Below are 20,593 nucleotides of genomic sequence, written 5' to 3'. Positions count from 1 at the left end.
GTTTATTTTAATATTGTGATAAAAGTCGATAAATTATAAAAATTATAAAATAAAAAAAATATTCTTAATATTATATAATTTCTTCTTACATCATTTTTCTTGATATCATAATTAATCCCTTGAATCTAAGTTTCTAAGAATCTAGTTTATGTTACATAAAAATTACAAAGAGATTAATTTGATCATTAGCTTGTACGAACTTAAATATTTTGAATGTGAACATATTACAAAATATTTCACTGCGTAAAGTTTATTTTATTATAAAATTTCATATTGTAAAAAAATTTATATTAAAAATGTAAATTACTAACTTTTCTTTTTGTGTATAAAAAATTATATATTATATATTGGCATTAAGTGATTATATTTTTATTGTCATTATTATAAATAATAATATTATAAATTTCTAAATATAGAAAAATAATATAATACATATAAGAGTTTTAAACAGACTTTAAAAAGGTATAGTATCGAATAATGATTATTTCACTATACTTGTAACTTATAGAAATATATAAATTTTTTAAATTTGTTTAATTTCTCCACTACAATGAGGACAACAAGTTATATTTGAATCACTTCGTGGAAGAAATATTTGGCCACCAATTGCAACAGCTGCTCCCATCACTGCACTACAAGCTACATCTTGTCTTCCTGACATAAGCAACTTTGGACTCATAAGAAGCTGTATATAAATGAAATAAAGAAATACTTATATATGAAACAAAATAAGACAAATATAAAATAAACACTTACTTGTTCTGCAGTCTTTTCAGCAAATGTTTTCATATCTAAGCCAGTTACATTAATTTCCTTCTGTAAATTAAGATTCTCTAAACCACTTAATAATTGAACTTTTAAAATTTCTGCAAGTTGACAACAGCCTTGTGCTAAATCTATTATATTTGTACTTGGTAATTCATGCCTTTTGCAAGAAACAGTTCCAACAGGATCAAAATTTTCACGTAAAATACTGAGTGTTCTAAAAGAAAAATGATACATAATTTGAATAAATATATTTTCTTTTTATTTAAGATATTTTGTAGAAATATCTTTATTAATAAAATAAATTTTTTATGAATATTTATAAAACAAACCTGTATGTTTTAAGAGATATGTCTCGTATTAGATTTCGATCCTCTAGAAGTCTTTTTATTGTTTCCTGAAGATCTGTGGTTCTCTGACAAAGAGCTGCTTTCCATTTTGCAAGTTCTTCTACCATTAAGCTATCAAAAAATATTAAAAGTTATGTGGATATGATTGATGAAATAAATCATAAATATTATCAAACTATTTCCATTTACCTACTGGCTAAGAATTTACTCCTCCATACTTCACATTGACCTGCCAACCACTCTGTTTGTTCTTGATGAGTTGACAAATGTTGAGCAGAATTTAAAAGAGCTCGAGCAAGTTGCAATTTGTCTTCAGTCAATAAGTGAACTTTTGTTTCAAGATCTTCTCCAACAGCAGCTACTAGTAAGTTTTTTAATTCTCCATTAACCTATTGTAAAAAAAAAGAAAATCTTAAGTGTTGTTAATATTAGTATTTATAATAGTATTAAATATTGTTTAATACATATAACAAATACACAGCTATATGATAATTTTAAAGAGTATGAAAATATTTTATTTTTTACAATAATTAATATTTCTCTTGTCTTTAAAAAATATGCAAGAATTAATTAAATCAATTTAGTAATAAATGATAATACCTGTGCTTGAAATTTCAACTGATTTTCAAGTTGACTATTTTCTTCCTTAAGTTTTTGTATTTCACCTTCATATGCTTTCTTTTCTTTTAACCATTCACTTTCTACAGATTTATCTTTCTCTACTGTCTTCAAATCATTAGATACCTTTGTTTCATGAAGTTTCATCGCAGCAACTTGAGAGACAGTCATATTCACATTTACATTACCTTTTTGTGATTTTTTATTCTTCTTTTCATATGGAATGATAGGATTGACTGCAGCTTTATATGGTTCATAAGGAATAAACTTTGGTTCTTTTGATTTCAATGAATTCAAAATATGTTTTTCATCTTTTACACTGGTAACATGTCTTGGTATTAAATTTACTATTGGACCATTTGGCATAACTGGTGGAATTGAACTCAATTGTTTTAAATTTGTTGGATGATAAATCAATGTTTCACCAAGGCGGTATTTTGTCTGTTTAATTTCATTTTTCTCAGCTGTCACGTTTTCCATTCCATCACCTTGTGTACGTTTAATCCAGCCCATAACTTGTGTATCTAAAATATTATATATTAATTAATTTACATCATTAATATATAATATAAAAATAAAAAATTTTAGCGTTAACAAATATGATACTAATAAGTATTTCTATTCACATTTTCCATATGTATTCGGCTACAATAATTATTAAAAAAACAAAAAAAAATATTTTATTACTTTTACATGATAATAATACTATTAAACTAGAAAATTATTATTATTATTATTCTCTCTCTCTCTATATATATATATATATTCATCTTAAATATAAGATAGTAAATATATAAAACTAGATTGAGGACAGTAATGAGAAGCAAATTTAATTTTAAGGATGAAAAAACAAATATTTTATTAAGAACATATTTATGCAAATATGCACATATAATTGATAAAAAAAGTAATCTAACCTTGTGACTTAGTTTCAGATTCATCTTTTGTAGAGTTTGAAACGTTGGCCATTTTCACTTCAATTTCGTCGATATCTATTTAAAAGAATTTACTCGTAAAAATAGTATAATAAATTAGAAATTATTTTTTTTCAATCATTATCAATTTACTTGATGAATAGAATTTGATGAAAGAAACTTAACAAGACATGAATAATAAGATATGCATTATATTCAGGCAAACAAGCATAAAATTTGTGCAGGTTTTAAAAAATATATATATTAAGCAATATCCATTTTATATTTTACACTTCTATATTATTATTTTTATAAAATTATACATAATTATAATTCTTTTTGATTAAAGTATTTACTGAATGTTAAAACATTTTAAAAGCAGCTATTGAGAAACACTGCGATAATGATAAATGCTTTCGACTATGTCTATATTATTGTATATCTATATCTATACTATTGTATGTCTATATTAATATAAAACATTATTTTATTTTTTAAATAAAGTTTTACAAAATAATGACACATAGAATATTCATGCTTTAAAATTGACACTTTCAGTATATTTTATATATATAACATGTGTAGATGTATATTTTAAAAAAAAATTACATTTAATAATCGTATAATCATATTTAATAATCATGAGTATAGTGAACATAACTATGTATATACTATAAAAATCTATATTATTCACGAAGCATTCGATTTCCATAAAAAGTTTCATTTGTCTAATATCGATAGTCTAAATTACTAGCAAATAGTTTCAACAATACAAAATATTTTTAAAAAAAGTTAAATTAATAAGTATTTAATGTGACACATAAATTAAAAATTATTATTTTATTATATGAAAATATTTGAATATTTTTGCGATATTGTAACATTATAATCAAACAGTTTGAAGCATCAATTATCAATTAATTAATTTTATTTTAAATTGTAACCTCTTTTGTTGATTTAATTTGAAAAAAAGATATTACATTACAACAAAAATTTATAATAATATAATAATTTATAATAGTCAGAGCGAAGCAACAATTTTTTACACATTTTTTAAATCGATACTATAATCATATAATATATACTCTGACAAACTTAAATTTTATTTTCAAATAAATTATAATAAAATAATACGACAGAAAGTAAAGATATGGATAAAAAGACGTATAAAAAATATAAACGAAGGATTACTAAAACTAAAGCTTTAGTCGATAATAAACCTCCAAAATTTAAAGTGTCCGTATATTATAAACCGCATACTATGAAAAGTGAGAAGAATCGAATACTACAACTCGACAAAGAAAATATGAAATTACTAAGGCGGATGAATATAATTACTCGATTAGAAGCAAGTATAACAAATTTTGTTCTTATAATAAAACTTACTTTCCATTATTTTTTTTATTTTTTCTTATATACTTATACCATTATATTTCATTATTTAATATTAATGTAAATAATCTTAATAATTATACATGTATTGTGTAAAATATATAATCAGATATCTTATATAAATATATTTAGCTTTTAAATTATTCTGGAAATCATACCGTACGTTCACATAAAAAAAGTACTATTTTTAGCTTATCCGAATTATAGGGAACTGTTGATTGCTGGTTACCAAAAATAAAATATAAATCAAGGATGGATAATCAGGAAGTAGGAAATAAACAACTCATGAAAGAAAATAAACGATTATTACGAAAAATTTGTAGAACAAGTAGTGATTATCCTACTGTAGAATTTATACAAAGTTGGAAAAACCTGAAAATGAAAATACAGTCCAAATACAGGCAAATCATTATTCTTTAAATATTTCATGGCTATATATTTTCATATCCAAAATTTTTGTACAAAATGATTTCAATATTAATTTTATTTAAATCATATTTATGATAAAATTTTAGTTATATTATTTTTTTAAATTTTAAGTTAAAAGAACTTTTTTTTTATTTTTATCTTTCTATAATTTTAATAAATTCATTTGTAATGTATGTATGTATATATATATATATCTAAAGTATATATATACACACACATTTTAAAAATTTTATTTCTTTATATTTATTATGCTCCTATAATAGTACAATTAAAATAACATTTACAAATATAATAATAAAATAAAAAAAAAACTTTGTACCATATTATAATTTTATGTAAATTTACATTAATGTAGTTACAATAATACAGATATCAGAAAGAACCTATAACACATACCATTGGATTGGAATCACACCAAGATCATCGTATGATTAGAGATTTATCATTACTGAAGGATATGAATCCATCTATCCGAACCAAATGTTTTTTTGAAATTGAAATTCAGGGAGATCAGAAATTAGGATCCATTGAATTTGAACTTTATGATGATATTGTACCCCGGACATGTACAAATTTTGCGGAATTGTGTCGTGGATATAATAGTTTATCGTACAAGTAAATATACGTATTTATATATAAAGCATTGATTATATCATACTTTGTACCATCAAGACAAATCAGAAAAAAAATATTTTTTAAAAATAAATAAAGTTATATTTTAAGTACAAATAAAAGAAAGAAACTAATATATAATTCGAAAGAAAGAAATTAATATATAGAGAAAGATACCAAGAAAGATACTATTCATATAAAAATTTAATAAACGAAAATAACAACATATTTCTAATAGAAACACATCATTTCATCGAATTGTATCTGGTTATTGGTGTCAAAGTGGAGATGTTACAAAATTTAACGGAAGTGGAGGAAGGTCCATATATGGTGAATCATTTGAGCATGAGAATTATAATTTACGTCATGCTGGTCCCGGAATTTTGTCCATGTGTAACGAAACTGAAAATACAAGCAATTCCAAATTTAATCTTACTTTTAGAAAATTAGAAACAGTAGATAGAAAATATGTAGTTTTTGGAAAAGTTATTACAGGTCTCTCAAATATTTATAAGGTAAATTTATTTCAATTATATTAAATATCTTCTTATTTCTAAATTTCTTTACATATATAAAAAGTATTTATTATTCATATAATTATCTTTTATACATTAATATAAATTCAGAAAGAACTGTTTTATTTTTTCTTAAATTTTCTGATATCTAATGTTTATTAGATTGAAGAATTTGGTACAAAAACAGGAAAACCATTTAAAACAATAATTATATCCAATTGTGGTATATTATCAAGACATAAATAGAAAAAGATTAAGCAAGGCATAAAAAATTCATTTAATTGTTAAGATGCATATATTTTAATGGCATAATATTATAAATAGTATTAATTATTTTGTTTTATGTAGAAAAGTATAACCATATTAATTATATCGATTATTATTTTCATTTAATTAATTTATTGTCATTCCATATGTCATACCTAATATGCTATTGTTAATTTATTCAGATGTTTTCTATAAAAATATTGATTATAAAATATTCTATTTATAATTCCAGAAATATTGAATATGAAAAATATTTTTGGAACGAAAATTTATTTTAACATTACTATTGAGATGAATAAACAAAACAAATAATGTAAATAACTTTATTTTTCATTCAATTTATATACAATAAAATCGAGTTTACATGCAATGTGTTTTATAAAATTTGAGTATTATTAATAATGATTTAAGTATCTTTTTAATATACAAAATATATTTTCAAATATAAATGCAGTTATTGAATTTATTCACAATAAGGCACTTTAAAATTCATATATATATAATAATTTATATAGATATATTAAAATAGTTATTATGATTAATACAGAGTATAAATATTATTTAATGTAATATTATCAATTAAAACATAATGATAACGTTATAATAACATAAACTTTCATCAATAATATTAGAAGATATTTCCAAATAACCATAGGCTGATATATTGTTCATATGTTTAAACTGGTATTCTTTTAGGGTTTAAATCATACATTCGACGCATACGTTTTTTCAATTCTTGTGGGAATTTATCATAACATTTTTTACAAGCTGGTTTTAAATCAAATTCAAAAAACTTAGTTTTTTGATTCATTTTTTGATCGCAAAATGCACATGCGAAATGATGAACACACCATGCTTTATTCAAAGCTGTAAAAACTGGAAAATTCAAAATATATCATATATTCATTTTCTTTTAGTTTGTTTCATTATATTTTTTCAATATTTTCAATTTAGAAAATTAAAATAGAATTTATATAATATTACAGTAATATACTAACCATCGCCAGAAATTACTTGATTACATACAAAACACAAATTACCAAAAAGTTGATGGTAGTGTGTTTCACAATAAGCTAAACCTTTCTTTTCATAATGTCGATGACCTAAGAATGGTTTTTCACATTTTGCACAAACAAAATGTTCAACATGCCAATGTTTACCTAAGGCAGTTACTACTCGTTCTTCAATGGGACGTCGACATGCACCGCAAATTGGAATTCCCATTTTATCATGACATCTCAAACAATATAGCTCATTCTAAAAGTATAAATAATAAAAATATGACTGATTGATACACTATAAAAGATAATAATAATTCAAGATAATACAGTTATAAATATATACCATTTCGTTAGCAGCATATCCTGGTCTAGAATTAACTTCTCTAGCATCTGAATTAAGTTCTATACCACAAGCAGTACAATTAAAATGATATGGATGATAAAGTTCTCCACGAAAACGAAGAGGTTTGTCATCAATTACACCACTAAAAATTATATGATATTACAGACACAGTATGTAATAATTGAACAATATATACAATTTTAAAGATCAAAATATACATGCATAGTATTAAAATTTATTTATGTAAATAGAATCAAAATTCGTACTGGCATTGATGACAAATATATTTTCCAAGAACCCCAGCCTTAACACGTGCATTACATGTATGGCATAAAGCTCTACCCTGACATTTAATGAATCCTGCATCAGCTAATTCACCATTACATTCTTCACAACGAAAACATCCTGGATGCCAATTAGCATTCATTGCTTTTATTACACGACCAATAACAAATTCTCCTATAAATAAAAAAATATAAATTATTTTTAATTTAAATATTTGCCATGTCGTAATATTATAAGTAAAATAACATACCACATTTTTCACAGCAAGGTGCAAATAAGACATGAAAATCATGTTCACAATATTTATATCCTTCAAATTCATAAAATATTCCATCTGGGAATGGACGGAAGCATTGTGCACACCTAATAAAAAATCTTCTATTACAATTGTTTATAAATATAAATTATTATATTTAAATTTTAATTACAGATTTATTACAGAACTACATTATCTTCTGAAGCAATATCCAATTTTCAAATTAAATTGATGTAATAAATCCTAATAATAACAATAAAATATTCTTACACAAAACACTGTGGATGCCATAATTCTCCATTTGAATTAACAATTTTTTCATGAGGAACAAAACCTTCTCTACATCGAGAACAAAACATATTATCCAAAGACATCTCTGTAACACTTATTAAATAAACATAATTTAAAGCTTCATTTAAATCCAATTTAAAAATGGAAAATTTAATGTACATTAAAGATAACTAATATGAATATGAATAAGCATGCATTAGATGTTGAAAAAAAATTGTAAAATATATAAAAACTGAAAAATTTTCAAAATATTCTCATTAATTACTAAATTTTTTATAGCTTTATATAATGAATATATATTCTTAATTAAATAATAGAAATAATTTATTTCTTCATATAATTATACAATACATAATAAATAATTTATTAATTATATATATAATAATTTAGTTTTTCCGTATTACTACACAAAAATTAGTTTTTCCATATTACTACACAAAATTTAGTTTTTCCGTATTACTACACTTTTCTCTTGTAAACATGAAATTACATAAATATTAGCATTTATATCTTATAATAACGGATTTAAAATTATATACCTGGCAATTAATTTTGTTGATGGAAGATAGTCTACACTATGTTTGAATGAAAAGAAATAATAGGTGCTTACCCTGGCATTCTTTAATGATAAAGAAGAGCTAATTTATTAACTGTAGTTACTTGTTATCTTTTAATTGAAAAGAAACATTAATGTTATATATTACAGATTTTAAAAAATACCTAGTATTCTTCTAGACTTAAATAAATAACTCTTATATATGTCATTAGTATTATCAACACTTTCCAAGACGAAATTTTATGCAGAAAATACACAAAGTGTTACTGATACGATTTTACATTACATCCTTCTTTCATTTTATATTTAGAATAAAAATTACGTCATCAAATCATACACCCCTTTTTTTGTAATAACCATTACAACTGCAGTAACCAATCGGACGTGAGAAATGTGGACTTGCCTTTTTTGAAGTGTTACTTCAAACAATAAAGTAAAATTGCATAGATGTGAAACTTAGATAAATACCGAAAAACTTTAATATTGATTGAAACTTCAATAAATATAATGCCTTTACACATATGTATTTTAATATTTTCTTTTGCAATTTAAAAAAAATGGAAGATTCGATTTTGTTAAAAATATCTCTACAAATATAGAGATTTACAAAAATATATTAAGTTATCAACTATTCAATTTATCAATGAGTAGTACTAAAATTTTTAAAATGCTTTTAAAAAACAAATAATCAAAACTATTTATATACACAAAAAAATTACAGGGAAATATAAAATAAACTATACATTACAAATTTTTAATCATCATGAAGGATTTTAAATGTATATAGAATGTCTAATTACATACGCTATAGTTGTAGTTAATTGTACTACAATATATAATTGTAACATTCACTATAAAAATTGCTTAAATTTCTGACATAATATTTAAAATTCTTTCTAGTAATAAAGGTTATTTGGAGTACAATTTAATATTTATCTTTGAATTATATGAAAATGACAGTATTAATATACAATATAATTTTTAACAACTTAACTCATAGGAATTGTTCAATTTTGAAACGGTACATTAAAATTGTTTAATTTGGTGATATGGCGCTGTAATCAGTTTAACTAATCGATTGGAAAATTCTAGTAAAATAGGGTTGACACTCTGCTCCTGCTTTCTTACGATTTGTTTGTGCCGTGAGAAGACGTTTGCCTTCAACGAAATATTAATCGTATAATTCGAAAAATGGCATGGTTATGTAGTCGTACTGTTTTACAGACATGTCGACGCCAATTTTTTCGCAATGCTGTATATTCGAAAGAAAAACGTAATATCATTTTTTAAGTGATATCAGAGTTATTTAAATATTTTTGCGCTTTTTTGTTACGTAATATAAAAATATGTTAATTTTGCGCAATTTTCGTCTTGCATGTTGCAATGCAGAATTTAATATTTTCTAATGAAAATTTTATTTTAGCTTTGCCCGACCCATTGGACCTTGCCACGGGTTTGGAGAAACGTGAATTACTTGCCGCTGCCGCTGGCAATTTCGTAAGTTACTATATTGCTTGATATTCTGAGTTTTTATCTTTAACGCTAATGAAAAAATACATAAATCTTTAAATTTATATATAAGATTCATCAAATTATTAATAAGATATTTCATAGCAGCAAATTTATAAAATAAATAAATTCTATTTCATTTGTAAACTATAATTATTTCTTGAGCTTCATCGACTTTTTGAAATTAACTTAAAAATCTAATTAGAATTAATAGATATAGTTGAAATTTATAAGAAAAAAAATCTGTGTGAAATACTTTTAAATCTGACAAAATTACCTAAAAAGTATAAATTGGAGCAAGGAACTTATCCATGTAATATTTTTGCATCTTCTGAATTTCTTTGTGACATCATGGATGTTTTTGGATGAAAGTTAGAAACTATTTTTCTGTTAATATTTTAATTAATTGCTCATAATTTTAATTTATCATTTCATTTCAGGATCCTTATCATATGAAGGCTATAGAAATAGTACGTGACAGCACAAGAGAAAGTCCAAATTTAGTACCAAGTGCATTCAAAAGTCGTATTGTCGGTTGCATATGTGAGGAAGATACTGCACATGTGAATTGGATGTGGTTGCATGACGGACAGCCACGCCGTTGTGAATGTGGTCATTGGTTTAAGTTAACTGAAGTTGCTCCTCTAGGATAAGACTTTAATTTAATGTCACTTCTTGTTAATTAGTCATTTGTTTAAAATATAGAATTAATGTCATATTCTGTTTTTTATTTACTATCCATATCCTGTTTTCATTTTCTTATACTTTGATTCAAAATAAATTATTGTTAACAAATTATTATTAATTATTCTAAGAGTCTCATTATATGAATCTAATTTAGGATATAATAATTTATAAAGTTTGAAAATTCTTATAATCACATTTATAAAACATTGAAAATTCTTATAATTTTCAAGAAGTTATTTTATATATAATTTAATAAATCTCTTACCGATACCCTTTTTATTTATTTATATATATTATTTAACTAAAACGCTTTTTATTTATAACTGTTTTAAGATTATTTCGACTTTTATAATTTTTTCAAGAATCAAAATATATGTAATCGTTTTCAATCCTTGATTATAGCATTATAAAATATTATTAAATTTATGTTATATTTCAAATATAATAATTTAAAACAATAAATTATAAAATATTAAATGCACGTGTAAAAATTAATTTGTATGCATTGAATACTACTATATTCCATCTAAAATATAAATTTATTATATCTATATATATATATTAATATTTATTTATTAGTAATTTACATATGATGTTTATTAATATATAAATTTTATGATTATGAAATATTGTAAATATTGAACCTTTTTTTATCTTATATATTGTAAAAACAAAGAATTTCATACTTATAGATTTATTATAGTTATAGTATAAATTTATAACTACATGTACTTTATTTCCAACACCCATAAGATTAACAACTATATTAACATTACTTAATATTGTGCAAAGATGAAATTAATAAATGTACAATCATGTAAAATCTATTTTATATTTTGTATGAATCCTCAGAATTTTATATTTCGTTAGAATTCTCAAATTAAATTTGTTTTTAACAGAACTATGATTATAATAAACATTGTCATTATCATTATCCTTTATAATACAATTGTGCTAACTTTCATTATGTTTAAAATCTTTTATAAATAACATTGAATGTTCCTAAAAATTTATTCTAAACACAATATATCCGATATTCCGTTTGAAAAGAATTGCTTCTTGTATTTGTTAAAATATCAGTCCTTCGTCTGCGGAAGAGTAGTACATGTGGTTCTAAAAAATAATTTTAATTAATATTATAACATTGTTATATTCAGTGTAATTAAATTAAATCCATGTACATGAAATGCTTAAAAACTAAGTTTGAATAAACTGAAACTCCTTATAAAATATAACAAATACTGTATAAGATAATATACTTTAGTATTTCATTAAATCACTATATAATTTTATTTATTTTTTATATTTTATAATTGCATAAAACAATTATATTTATGCAAAAAACATAGGCATATTTATTTTTATACCTGGTACATGCATCATATAATGTACCCAGCCTGGACTTTGTTGAACTCCTAAATTTCTCCATTCTGTTTCTGACATGAGATGAGTTTTTGGAACATGTCTTGCTAAATCAGCTGGTAGAATGACATGTCTACAAACAGATAAATGTTTATCTAGTAACTATAGCTAGAAATTAATACTTATTATACACAAAACCACATTTTCAGTTATAAACAATAAATTATTCCTATCTTTTATTATATATATTATCTGAAATATTTCTACATTGATAAAAAAATGTACAGTTACAAATGAACATATTAAACATAACATATTATATACATAATATAATATTGATATATTTCTTAAACGAAATATTGTAATATTACATCAAGTAAATTAAAATCAAATATATCAAATATATTAAATTAAAATTAATATATTTTATAAAGTTATGTTTTGAAAGCATATATTATTGGTTTGTTTAATATTTTAATATAAATTAATTAACTTTTTTATACCAACCTATATTCGTATTTATCGTCATTGTACTTTTCAGAATATTGTATTTGATCAGCTGGCATTTTCAATATTAAAGTAGATACAAAAGATGTAAAAATCTTTTTCTTTTATCGAATTTATTTTCATAACAATTATATATATATGTATATAACAATAAATTTCACTTTATCTTCGATAACATCAAACAAATTTCAGCATTAAATGAATTTTCTCGAAAACCATAACAAGTAGTAACAGAACAGATAATCAGCCAGAAACAGGTACAAAAACCTATGTGACATGTTATATAGTAAGGACACAGAAGTTCATATACTTCGTCTGTGATCATGTACCACTCTCAGTCTGTTTCTGGCGCTGCAAACAATGTTTGTTTAAGAAATTAACATGATTTTATTTAAGAAAGGAAAATCGTTTATATTATTATCAAGAAAATATTATAAAAATTATTAATAAAATTCGATATTTACAAAATGGAAGATTTTTGCCCACTGTGTTTAAAAAAAGGCATTAAAAACGAAATAAAATTATTTCAAATTAATTTAGAGGAAGGTGTATGGCTGTGTAAAAATGAAGAGGTAAAACTTCTTCTTTCGATCTATAGAAATATAAATGTAGTTTAAATCAAAAAACATTGCAAAAGTGCAATGCCGGTTATTTACGGTAATTAATATTTCGATATTTAATGACATAATTTTATACACACGTAACAATACAATTGCTCATTTATATTATATTTGTAATGTATGTTTCGTTTTATACATCATGAAAGGCATGAATTTGATTTATTATTTTATGTTTTAGTGTGTATGGCCTTTCGGATACAAAGATTTTGCATTTTGCCCAAGACCAGTAGGAAAAGTTTGGTCTTGTTATTGGGATGATTATAAACCATCAAATTGTAAAGAAAAAGTTACATCAAGTCCGTTAAAATCAGTATTATGTCATACATCCACAATATCTACCCAAAACACAGAAATGATAGAAATGACCAACAGCTCAGATATACATTGTTTAAAGAACATTAATAATATAAGTAGCAGTTCAAATGTAACAAATTCAAAAATTAGTTTCAATAATTTACATACCTCTGGTTTTGAAGAACCAAGTATAATACCAAACATTGATATTGAGAAAGATAGCAATAAGAATGTCTTAAATAAGAAAATTACTGCTACTGATACAAATGTATATAAGAGTAATTTGCAGTCAGTTGGCAATAATGCAAAAATTGAAAATGAATGGATAAATTCATTAAATAAGCATATTAAAGAAAAGGATGATATTTTTACAGCAAATAATGAAAATATAAACATTAGAATTCCAAAAATAATAAGTACTGAAAATACAAATATTGATGTTTCTAATGTGAAACTAGCAAGTCAAACTTCTAACGTTATAAAAAGTGATGAATTAAAAAATGAAATATCTGTTCATCAAAAATCTGCAGGCATGACAGAATTAAAATCAGAAGTTGAAAAGTTAGAACTAAGTGAAGATAATGAAAATATATTAAAACCAAACTTAAACACAACTACGATGGAAATAGATGGTTTACCACCAATTACCTTGTCATTTGAAGTTCCAGTATGTACTACTACTCCCAAAACAATAACAACTAATATACAACTAACTAGTTATGAAAATAATGATACAAGACCAAATAATCTAGAAATGAAAAATACGTTCGTAAAACGAAATATAACTAGTGGTAAACAATATGAAAAATTCAATTTTAGTGTCATTAAGAAAAATCTAGAATCAAATAATTTCAATAATAGTAATATTAATAATTCTTCAAATATGAAGACACAAGTTCAAAAAGTAAAGAATGATTCACCAGAAATAATTTCAAATGTAAGTCTTACTTGTCCATCAGATCAGCTTGAGTCATCTTTTTCAAAAGTAAAGATACAAATTCAAAAAGCAGAAAATGATTCACAAGGAATAATTTCACATATGAATATTAGTGTACCAAATCAGTTTAATAAGTCTAAAACTCATTTATCAAGTCAAAAACATATGACATCTGACATTGCAGAAGTCAATACTAGTACAAATATAGATACTGTTTTAGATTCATTATCTAAAAATTATAAAGCTTCTGCCCAAGATGATGAATGGATACGTTCCCTATTGCATTAATATTACAATAATGACGTAATTTATTTAATTTAATTTAATTAAATAAAAAATGGTATTATACAATTCTCTATTTTATTTATTTGTAGAAAATAATAATAATAATATATTATTTTAGAGTATTAATTTATAAATTTTATTATTAGAAGTAGCTTATAGAAGTAAAAAAATGATTAGTGATTATAATTTTAACTTGAATAATTCTAATAAATACGTTTGTATTAGCGTACATGATATATTAATAAAATATTATATAATATAGTAATACGAAAATGAAATTTAAAAAATATAAATATATAAATATGTTACTTCACATACAGAAGATGTTATAAGAAAGTTAATTAATTTTATATAAACATATTTTATTGACTACTTTTAACTTGACTAAATTTGTAATAAAATGTAATAATTAAAAATTCGTTTTTACTATTTATAAAAATATGTTTATATGTATAAAATTTTTATTTCCAACTTTGTGATTTTTATGATTATAAAACACATATACAGAATGTTTAATTTTAATTTCCCACAGCAAATACCTCAAAAGATGTAACAGATATGAAAAAATGTTTTGAACAAAAATTGCTATCGAGGAGAATAGATCATGCTGTCGTTTCAATTTTTAAATTGAAATTTATATTTTTTACTAAATATTATTATAAGCAACATCGAAATGTTTTCAAAACATTACCTATATGTACTTTTTGTAGAAGATATAAACGAGATATAAACTCTTAAAGCTGACCAGAATGTTACTAAAATAAATTAAGCTGTCAGGTTGAGAATGGTTAAAATATAATATATTTCTTTATTATTGTTTATAAATACTTTTCGATTTACTTTAGTACTAATCGTACAAATTAGTAATTAGTCGTACAACTAGTCATATTTTAGTAGTTCGGTAGTAGATATAGCGGTATCCAAACAGAGGACATCCATCAAAATAAACGATCGAGAATTTGAATATCAGTTTAACAATTCGTTAGCTCAATATTATAATCGGCTTTTTTAGATGAACGAACCATATAATTTCCTCATAGTGTATCAGCTTTAAGAGTTTATATTTTGGAAATGGTTTATACAAAAAATACATGTAAATAAAAATGTTTTAAAAATGTATCGATATCAGCTATAATAATATAAAGTGAAAAATATAGATTTTAATTTAAAAATTCAGATCTTTTAGGCTTCTGCAAGATTAAATAAATAACAACATAATTTATTCCCGATACCATATAATTTTTTATCGAAACACTTTTTCGTATGTTTTGTATCTTTGGAGATATTTATTCTAAACGATTAAAATAAGATATTCTGTATATTTTCGGTTATGAATTGTAAATTTTGTATTATATTTTTGATGTTAATATTTATTTCAAGTTAATATATGGGATTACATATTTAACAAATATTTACTATATATAGGCACATAGCTTTATTATATAGTACATTTAAATATATGCATTATAAGTATTATAATAGTCTTTATGACTGACTGTATAATACATTTTAGAAACATGTGATATTCTATTTAAATAATTTTTTAATTTTCGTATAAAAATAATTTTATTTTGAAATAAAGAGAAGTATCTACATCACTTATTATTCCTTGTGATCTATTTAAAAAATTTTGGATAGTTGTACTAAAATTATTGTAAAAAAACAGAAATGTTATGTTTCTTTTTAACTGACATAAATAACATGCATTGATATTTCGTATTTTTATATATACAGTGACTAGCATAATTGTACCAGTGATGAAAATGAAAAATTATCGATAATTTAATATAACTTTGTAAAAAAAGTTATAAATCACCACGTGGATTCAGCTTATGACTGTCAGAGTATAGGCTTCACGCTTTAAAATGAGACTAACTGGATCGTTATATCTTTTTTTACGAAATCATATCAGTCAAATTATCAATAATTTTTCATCATTATGCTAGTCACCATATGTATACATCATGTATGTTACAATATAATACAATTTATGGATAAATCGTCACGACAATATATTCAATCAAAATGATCTTGTTTAATACAATGAATACTGCCAAAAAGATTATTTTAAGTTATTATAATTGTACATAATACATTTTAAAAATATTTTCTCCAAAATTGAAGTTTACGTAATTCAATTATCTAATGAACATTTAAATAAATGTTTTTAAAATCTTCTTAGTATAATAGATATTTTTAAATTTGTATGTACATATTATGAATTGATGAAAAAATACTTGAAACAGAATTTTGAAATGTTTACAATGAACGAATGAATACACAAAAATTAAATAGTCCAAGAAAACAAGTATATTATACAATATAATATATATTTTTTTTAATTCCAGTAATTCTTTATAGTATATGAAATAAGAATAAAGTGAAAATGAAAGTGAAATATGCAAAAGAGTTATTGCAAAAAATATATTTATATTGTACAATTACAATAAATTGCAGAATAGAATTGTTATTTACCTATGTATAGAAGGCTTTTACAAATACTTCGCATTCAGCTTTTTTCTTTATCTTTTAAAAGTTTTATTTTTCGACCTAATAAATCGTATTTAGAATGATTTGGTTCCGGATCTTGATCTGTATCTGAACTACATTCACTATCGCTAGAATCTTCGTAGGAGCCAAGACCAGGCAAAATTCCAATGCATTTCATACCTCCTGTTTCACTGGTTATATTTTTATGTTCTAAAGTATCATCTTTGATTGTGGATTCACATTCAACAGCTGTCTGTTCATTTATTTCACAATCTTCTTTTTTTGATGTATCTTTGCTTTCATCAGATAACTTTCTCTTAACACCCCGTGTAAGATCTACAATGTCGAAATAATATTGAGTATAAAAAAATAATAATAATAATAATAAATTTTTCCTTATTATTTGCAATTTTTAATTACTCGAACCATATTTTAATTTTTGTATAATAATTAGTGCAATCATAAATAACTTATATCATTAAAAATATGACATATCAAATTTTTATTACCTTCTTTTTGTTTTTCAGGGCGTTTAACAACAACACCAGCTAATAATTTTAATTGTGAAGTACGACTATAAAAAGACAAAATTTATCTTCTTCATTATAATGTATATGTAATATTTATTGCATATATTTATTGCTTATATATAAAATTATTGTACTATTTATAATAATAAAAATGATTGAGAATTACGAATATTTATTAATTATATTATAAGTTTAATGATATCTAAAATGAAGTATAGAAATGAATCATATTTATTAAAATTATTTTAGATGAATAAACATATTACCTTCCAGAAGAAATATTTTTATTTACAATTTGAGGATTTTTTAATTCTTGTTTTAATTTTTCATTCAAGGTTTTTTCTTGTAATGAAGCCACAGCAGCTTTAAAATCTCGCATTTCTTTCTCTTCTTCAAGATTTTTTTTACGCTCTTCCTCTAATTTTGTTCTATCCACCAAATCCAAAAATTCCACTTCATCATCGTCTAAACCTTTTATCATATTTTCTGCAATTCAAAACATATAAAGATATATTTATAAAATATTTATATATATATTTATAAATATTTATATTATAATAATAACTATGTAGTATATATATTGTAAAAAGTACTTAGTATCAAATATGATTATATTATAAAATTATTAACTTACTCAACTTATGTGCTTCTTCATATTCTGCATCTCTTTTATTCTTTTGTTCCTGTAATCGTTCATACAAAGATCGTGGATCATATGGTTCTTCTGGAGCTTCTATAGAAATTATAAAATACATATAATGATGAAATTTTTATAACAGCTGATATAAATGAATTAGAAATATGTACAAATATAAAAAATATATATTTATAATGGTTTAATATATAAATAATGCATTTAATATAGGTAAAATATATTAAAATGACTTATATAATTGTATCAAAAGAGTAATGAAAAACTAAATTTTGAAAGTGATAGTTTATACTTTTTATAGTTTAAGTTTAAATATTTTATAGTTTAAGGAAAAGTATATAAATATAAATTATATTTATATTATTGCAAAGCAAATGAAATTTGCATATTATAAAATTTAAGATGTATAACTTCAAGATTATACTTACACTTAAAATAATTTAATACTACTACTAGGACAAACAATAAAAATAAGAACTGAAGTATTTCAATTAATTTTAAATATATTGTAATTTTTGTATATATATATTTTTGTATATATATATATGTTTTGTGTATATATATATATATACGATTAAAAAGAATTGTCAAGAGATAACATGAAATGAAAATAAAAATAACCTAATGGTTGATCTGCTGTTCGTACACGTTCCCATTCTTCTTGTCGTATTCTTCGCTGTTCTGCAATTTCAGCTTCTGATATAAATCCTGAACTCATAGTGAACTAAAATGTAAAAATCAGATACATATATAATTTTAATTATTTATTTGCTAACATCAATAGCTGATATAATAGTACACAATTCTATTTATTTACAATGTTCAATTCCTTTAACAATTCTTTATTAATTATATAATTGACAAATATAATGATTATTATAACTTTTATATATTTTTTTATAGTATGATCATAATGTTTAAATAAAGTTAGATAGTTAAAGTTAAACATGAGAAAACATTATTTAATTGTAAATTTTACATAAAAATAGAAATGTGAAAACCATTTTTGAAAGAATTAGATTAAATATATATAAACAAAAAGTTTTTGAGTATGTAAAAAAAATATTTAAATATATATATAAAAGTATATACACTCCACATAATTAATACTTACCACTTTTATGTATAACTTTGACAGATTATATGAGACAGATAATACAAGGACTATATATTTTCACTACTTGTAAACTTTTTATTTATATAAATTTTCAGCATTTATAATTAATTATTCACTTCTTACTACAATGTAAAAGTTAAAATTTCTTTAAAATAATTTTTGGAAGATTTTATATTTAATATTTTAAATTAAAAATGTGAAATATTAAATTAAGCGATTAAGGCATTAACATTTCTCTAGAAATATTTTGCATTCTAAATTTTAAACCTTCCCTTTTTTAAATGTATTAATTAATAAGTTGTTGCAATGTCTCATTTAATTAAAATATTCTTCATGCATAGATAAAACTAATAATGTTTAAAATCAGTGATCAGAGATAAATATTTCGTATTTTCCGAAATACATGTAGGTTAAGTCCTAAATTTAAACTTGAACAATTATAATTACGGAATTATATACGATAAATATATATAATATATATAAATATTTTATTTTAAATAAACCTTTGTCTTACACAATCGAAATCACATTTAACAATTTTTTATATTATCAATTTATGTCACATAAACGATGTTTGAGACACAGAGATTAATTGTTCGTTTGGTACCTAAAGACTTTATACGCATGCGTGAAATATTAAATAAGTATAATGTAACTACATATATATTTATACATATACAAAAAGAATATAAATTGTAAAAAACTAAATATTCTAAAATTTTTTACTAATCTTTTTTTTTAATATCTTATACAAATATAAAAAAAATAAATTATGTAACAATTATTCAACTTTTGTTTCAAAATTCTACTTATTGTACTTGTATTTATCATCACATAATATTTGTATTATCTTAAATTGAATATATTAACAATTAATATTATAATTGACTTAATTTTCTAATCATTTAGATTAATACTTGTTATAAATTGTTATTTAGGAATAACAAATTTTAATGATTAATATTATGAATTCACGATTGAGGATATGAAAAATAATAATCTTAAAAAG

At 22.6% G+C, this 20,593-nt stretch overlaps 7 protein-coding genes across 17 annotated transcripts; 3 read left to right on the top strand and 4 right to left on the bottom strand.

The window, feature by feature from the left end:
- Window positions 1-345: 345 nt before the first annotated feature.
- Window positions 346-17,761, bottom strand: LOC122533663 (golgin-45). 2 transcript variants are annotated; one of them, XM_043663587.1, is made up of 7 exons: window positions 17,756-17,761; window positions 2,651-2,725; window positions 1,716-2,257; window positions 1,305-1,504; window positions 1,098-1,226; window positions 757-982; window positions 346-685 (listed from the first exon to the last, which is right to left on the bottom strand). In XM_043663587.1, exons 2-7 carry the CDS (start codon window positions 2,700-2,702, stop codon window positions 524-526), a joined length of 1,311 nt encoding a protein of 436 aa, XP_043519522.1. In that variant the 5' UTR covers window positions 2,703-2,725; window positions 17,756-17,761; the 3' UTR covers window positions 346-523. The 2 variants fall into 2 exon arrangements, with proteins under 2 accessions (XP_043519522.1, XP_043519521.1); XM_043663586.1 differs by lacking the exon at window positions 17,756-17,761 and adding an exon at window positions 2,801-2,919.
- LOC122533669 (peptidyl-prolyl cis-trans isomerase cyp6-like) lies at window positions 3,764-5,889 on the top strand. The gene is made up of 4 exons (XM_043663601.1): window positions 3,764-3,995; window positions 4,247-4,435; window positions 5,317-5,595; window positions 5,758-5,889. Exons 1-4 carry the CDS (start codon window positions 3,798-3,800, stop codon window positions 5,839-5,841), a joined length of 750 nt encoding a protein of 249 aa, XP_043519536.1. The 5' UTR covers window positions 3,764-3,797; the 3' UTR covers window positions 5,842-5,889.
- Window positions 6,428-8,962, bottom strand: LOC122533666 (LIM and senescent cell antigen-like-containing domain protein 1). Of its 3 annotated transcripts, none has more exons than XM_043663593.1 (7): window positions 8,578-8,962; window positions 8,018-8,131; window positions 7,742-7,854; window positions 7,473-7,665; window positions 7,207-7,348; window positions 6,861-7,119; window positions 6,428-6,738 (listed from the first exon to the last, which is right to left on the bottom strand). In XM_043663593.1, exons 2-7 carry the CDS (start codon window positions 8,119-8,121, stop codon window positions 6,539-6,541), a joined length of 1,011 nt encoding a protein of 336 aa, XP_043519528.1. In that variant the 5' UTR covers window positions 8,122-8,131; window positions 8,578-8,962; the 3' UTR covers window positions 6,428-6,538. The 3 variants fall into 3 exon arrangements, with proteins under 3 accessions (XP_043519528.1, XP_043519527.1, XP_043519529.1); XM_043663592.1 differs by having other exon boundaries at window positions 8,649-8,962; XM_043663594.1 differs by having other exon boundaries at window positions 8,759-8,962.
- Window positions 8,390-17,862, top strand: LOC122533665 (putative uncharacterized protein DDB_G0286901). Of its 3 annotated transcripts, XM_043663588.1 has the most exons (4): window positions 8,390-8,409; window positions 13,098-13,231; window positions 13,458-14,510; window positions 17,813-17,862. In XM_043663588.1, the coding sequence occupies exons 2-4, from the start codon at window positions 13,127-13,129 to the stop codon at window positions 17,819-17,821; spliced, it is 1,167 nt and encodes a 388-aa protein (XP_043519523.1). In that variant the 5' UTR covers window positions 8,390-8,409; window positions 13,098-13,126; the 3' UTR covers window positions 17,822-17,862. The 3 variants fall into 3 exon arrangements, with proteins under 3 accessions (XP_043519523.1, XP_043519525.1, XP_043519524.1); XM_043663590.1 differs by lacking the exon at window positions 8,390-8,409 and having other exon boundaries at window positions 13,007-13,231; window positions 13,458-14,240; XM_043663589.1 differs by lacking the exon at window positions 8,390-8,409 and having other exon boundaries at window positions 13,007-13,231; window positions 13,458-14,264.
- Window positions 9,694-10,819, top strand: LOC122533670 (cytochrome c oxidase subunit 5B, mitochondrial-like). The gene is made up of 3 exons (XM_043663602.1): window positions 9,694-9,867; window positions 10,018-10,091; window positions 10,544-10,819. Exons 1-3 carry the CDS (start codon window positions 9,786-9,788, stop codon window positions 10,754-10,756), a joined length of 369 nt encoding a protein of 122 aa, XP_043519537.1. The 5' UTR covers window positions 9,694-9,785; the 3' UTR covers window positions 10,757-10,819.
- On the bottom strand, window positions 11,537-12,802 carry LOC122533671 (cyclin-dependent kinases regulatory subunit-like). Its single transcript, XM_043663603.1, has 3 exons — window positions 12,660-12,802; window positions 12,158-12,285; window positions 11,537-11,903 (listed from the first exon to the last, which is right to left on the bottom strand). Exons 1-3 carry the CDS (start codon window positions 12,716-12,718, stop codon window positions 11,806-11,808), a joined length of 285 nt encoding a protein of 94 aa, XP_043519538.1. The 5' UTR covers window positions 12,719-12,802; the 3' UTR covers window positions 11,537-11,805.
- Window positions 12,691-20,346, bottom strand: LOC122533667 (PSME3-interacting protein). Of its 6 annotated transcripts, XM_043663597.1 has the most exons (7): window positions 20,327-20,346; window positions 19,582-19,622; window positions 19,089-19,191; window positions 18,450-18,548; window positions 18,082-18,301; window positions 17,795-17,859; window positions 17,206-17,621 (listed from the first exon to the last, which is right to left on the bottom strand). In XM_043663597.1, exons 3-7 carry the CDS (start codon window positions 19,183-19,185, stop codon window positions 17,305-17,307), a joined length of 798 nt encoding a protein of 265 aa, XP_043519532.1. In that variant the 5' UTR covers window positions 19,186-19,191; window positions 19,582-19,622; window positions 20,327-20,346; the 3' UTR covers window positions 17,206-17,304. The 6 variants fall into 6 exon arrangements, with proteins under 6 accessions (XP_043519530.1, XP_043519532.1, XP_043519533.1 ...); XM_043663595.1 differs by lacking the exons at window positions 19,582-19,622; window positions 20,327-20,346 and adding an exon at window positions 12,691-13,010 and having other exon boundaries at window positions 17,271-17,621; window positions 19,089-19,192; XM_043663598.1 differs by lacking the exons at window positions 19,582-19,622; window positions 20,327-20,346 and adding an exon at window positions 20,099-20,200.
- Window positions 20,347-20,593: the final 247 nt, after the last annotated feature.

Source organism: Frieseomelitta varia, unplaced genomic scaffold, assembly GCF_011392965.1.
Source record: "Frieseomelitta varia isolate USP_RPSP 00005682 unplaced genomic scaffold, Fvar_1.2 scaffold_545, whole genome shotgun sequence".
Lineage (NCBI taxonomy): Eukaryota > Metazoa > Arthropoda > Insecta > Hymenoptera > Apidae > Frieseomelitta > Frieseomelitta varia.
The sequence above is the reverse complement of the archived record's forward strand: the minus strand, read 5'-3'. Positions and strand labels throughout refer to the sequence as shown.

Coding starts and splice junctions, on each gene's coding strand:
- LOC122533663 (XM_043663587.1), bottom strand. CDS start 2,702: ATGGCCAACGTTTCAAACTCTACAAAAGATGAATCTGAAACTAAGTCA. Junction 1,505..1,715: donor AGTTGAAATTTCAAGCACAG/GTATTATCATTT, acceptor TTTTTACAATAG/GTTAATGGAGAATTAAAAAA. Junction 686..756: donor CTGAAAAGACTGCAGAACAA/GTAAGTGTTTAT, acceptor ATTTATATACAG/CTTCTTATGAGTCCAAAGTT.
- LOC122533669 (XM_043663601.1), top strand. CDS start 3,798: ATGGATAAAAAGACGTATAAAAAATATAAACGAAGGATTACTAAAACT. Junction 3,996..4,246: donor ATATAATTACTCGATTAGAA/GCAAGTATAACA, acceptor TCCGAATTATAG/GGAACTGTTGATTGCTGGTT. Junction 5,596..5,757: donor GTCTCTCAAATATTTATAAG/GTAAATTTATTT, acceptor AATGTTTATTAG/ATTGAAGAATTTGGTACAAA.
- LOC122533666 (XM_043663592.1), bottom strand. Junction 7,666..7,741: donor ACCTTGCTGTGAAAAATGTG/GTATGTTATTTT, acceptor TTTTATTTATAG/GAGAATTTGTTATTGGTCGT. Junction 7,120..7,206: donor GATATGCTGCTAACGAAATG/GTATATATTTAT, acceptor TTATACTTTTAG/AATGAGCTATATTGTTTGAG.
- LOC122533670 (XM_043663602.1), top strand. CDS start 9,786: ATGGCATGGTTATGTAGTCGTACTGTTTTACAGACATGTCGACGCCAA. Junction 9,868..10,017: donor TGTATATTCGAAAGAAAAAC/GTAATATCATTT, acceptor ATTTTATTTTAG/CTTTGCCCGACCCATTGGAC. Junction 10,092..10,543: donor CCGCTGCCGCTGGCAATTTC/GTAAGTTACTAT, acceptor ATTTCATTTCAG/GATCCTTATCATATGAAGGC.
- LOC122533671 (XM_043663603.1), bottom strand. CDS start 12,718: ATGCCAGCTGATCAAATACAATATTCTGAAAAGTACAATGACGATAAA. Junction 12,286..12,659: donor GACGATAAATACGAATATAG/GTTGGTATAAAA, acceptor ATCTGTTTGTAG/ACATGTCATTCTACCAGCTG. Junction 11,904..12,157: donor TTATATGATGCATGTACCAG/GTATAAAAATAA, acceptor ATTATTTTTTAG/AACCACATGTACTACTCTTC.
- LOC122533665 (XM_043663588.1), top strand. CDS start 13,127: ATGGAAGATTTTTGCCCACTGTGTTTAAAAAAAGGCATTAAAAACGAA. Junction 13,232..13,457: donor GGCTGTGTAAAAATGAAGAG/GTAAAACTTCTT, acceptor TTTATGTTTTAG/TGTGTATGGCCTTTCGGATA.
- LOC122533667 (XM_043663597.1), bottom strand. CDS start 19,185: ATGAGTTCAGGATTTATATCAGAAGCTGAAATTGCAGAACAGCGAAGA. Junction 17,860..18,081: donor AAAAATATTTCTTCTGGAAG/GTAATATGTTTA, acceptor GTCTTTTTATAG/TCGTACTTCACAATTAAAAT. Junction 17,622..17,794: donor CCCTGAAAAACAAAAAGAAG/GTAATAAAAATT, acceptor TCGACATTGTAG/ATCTTACACGGGGTGTTAAG.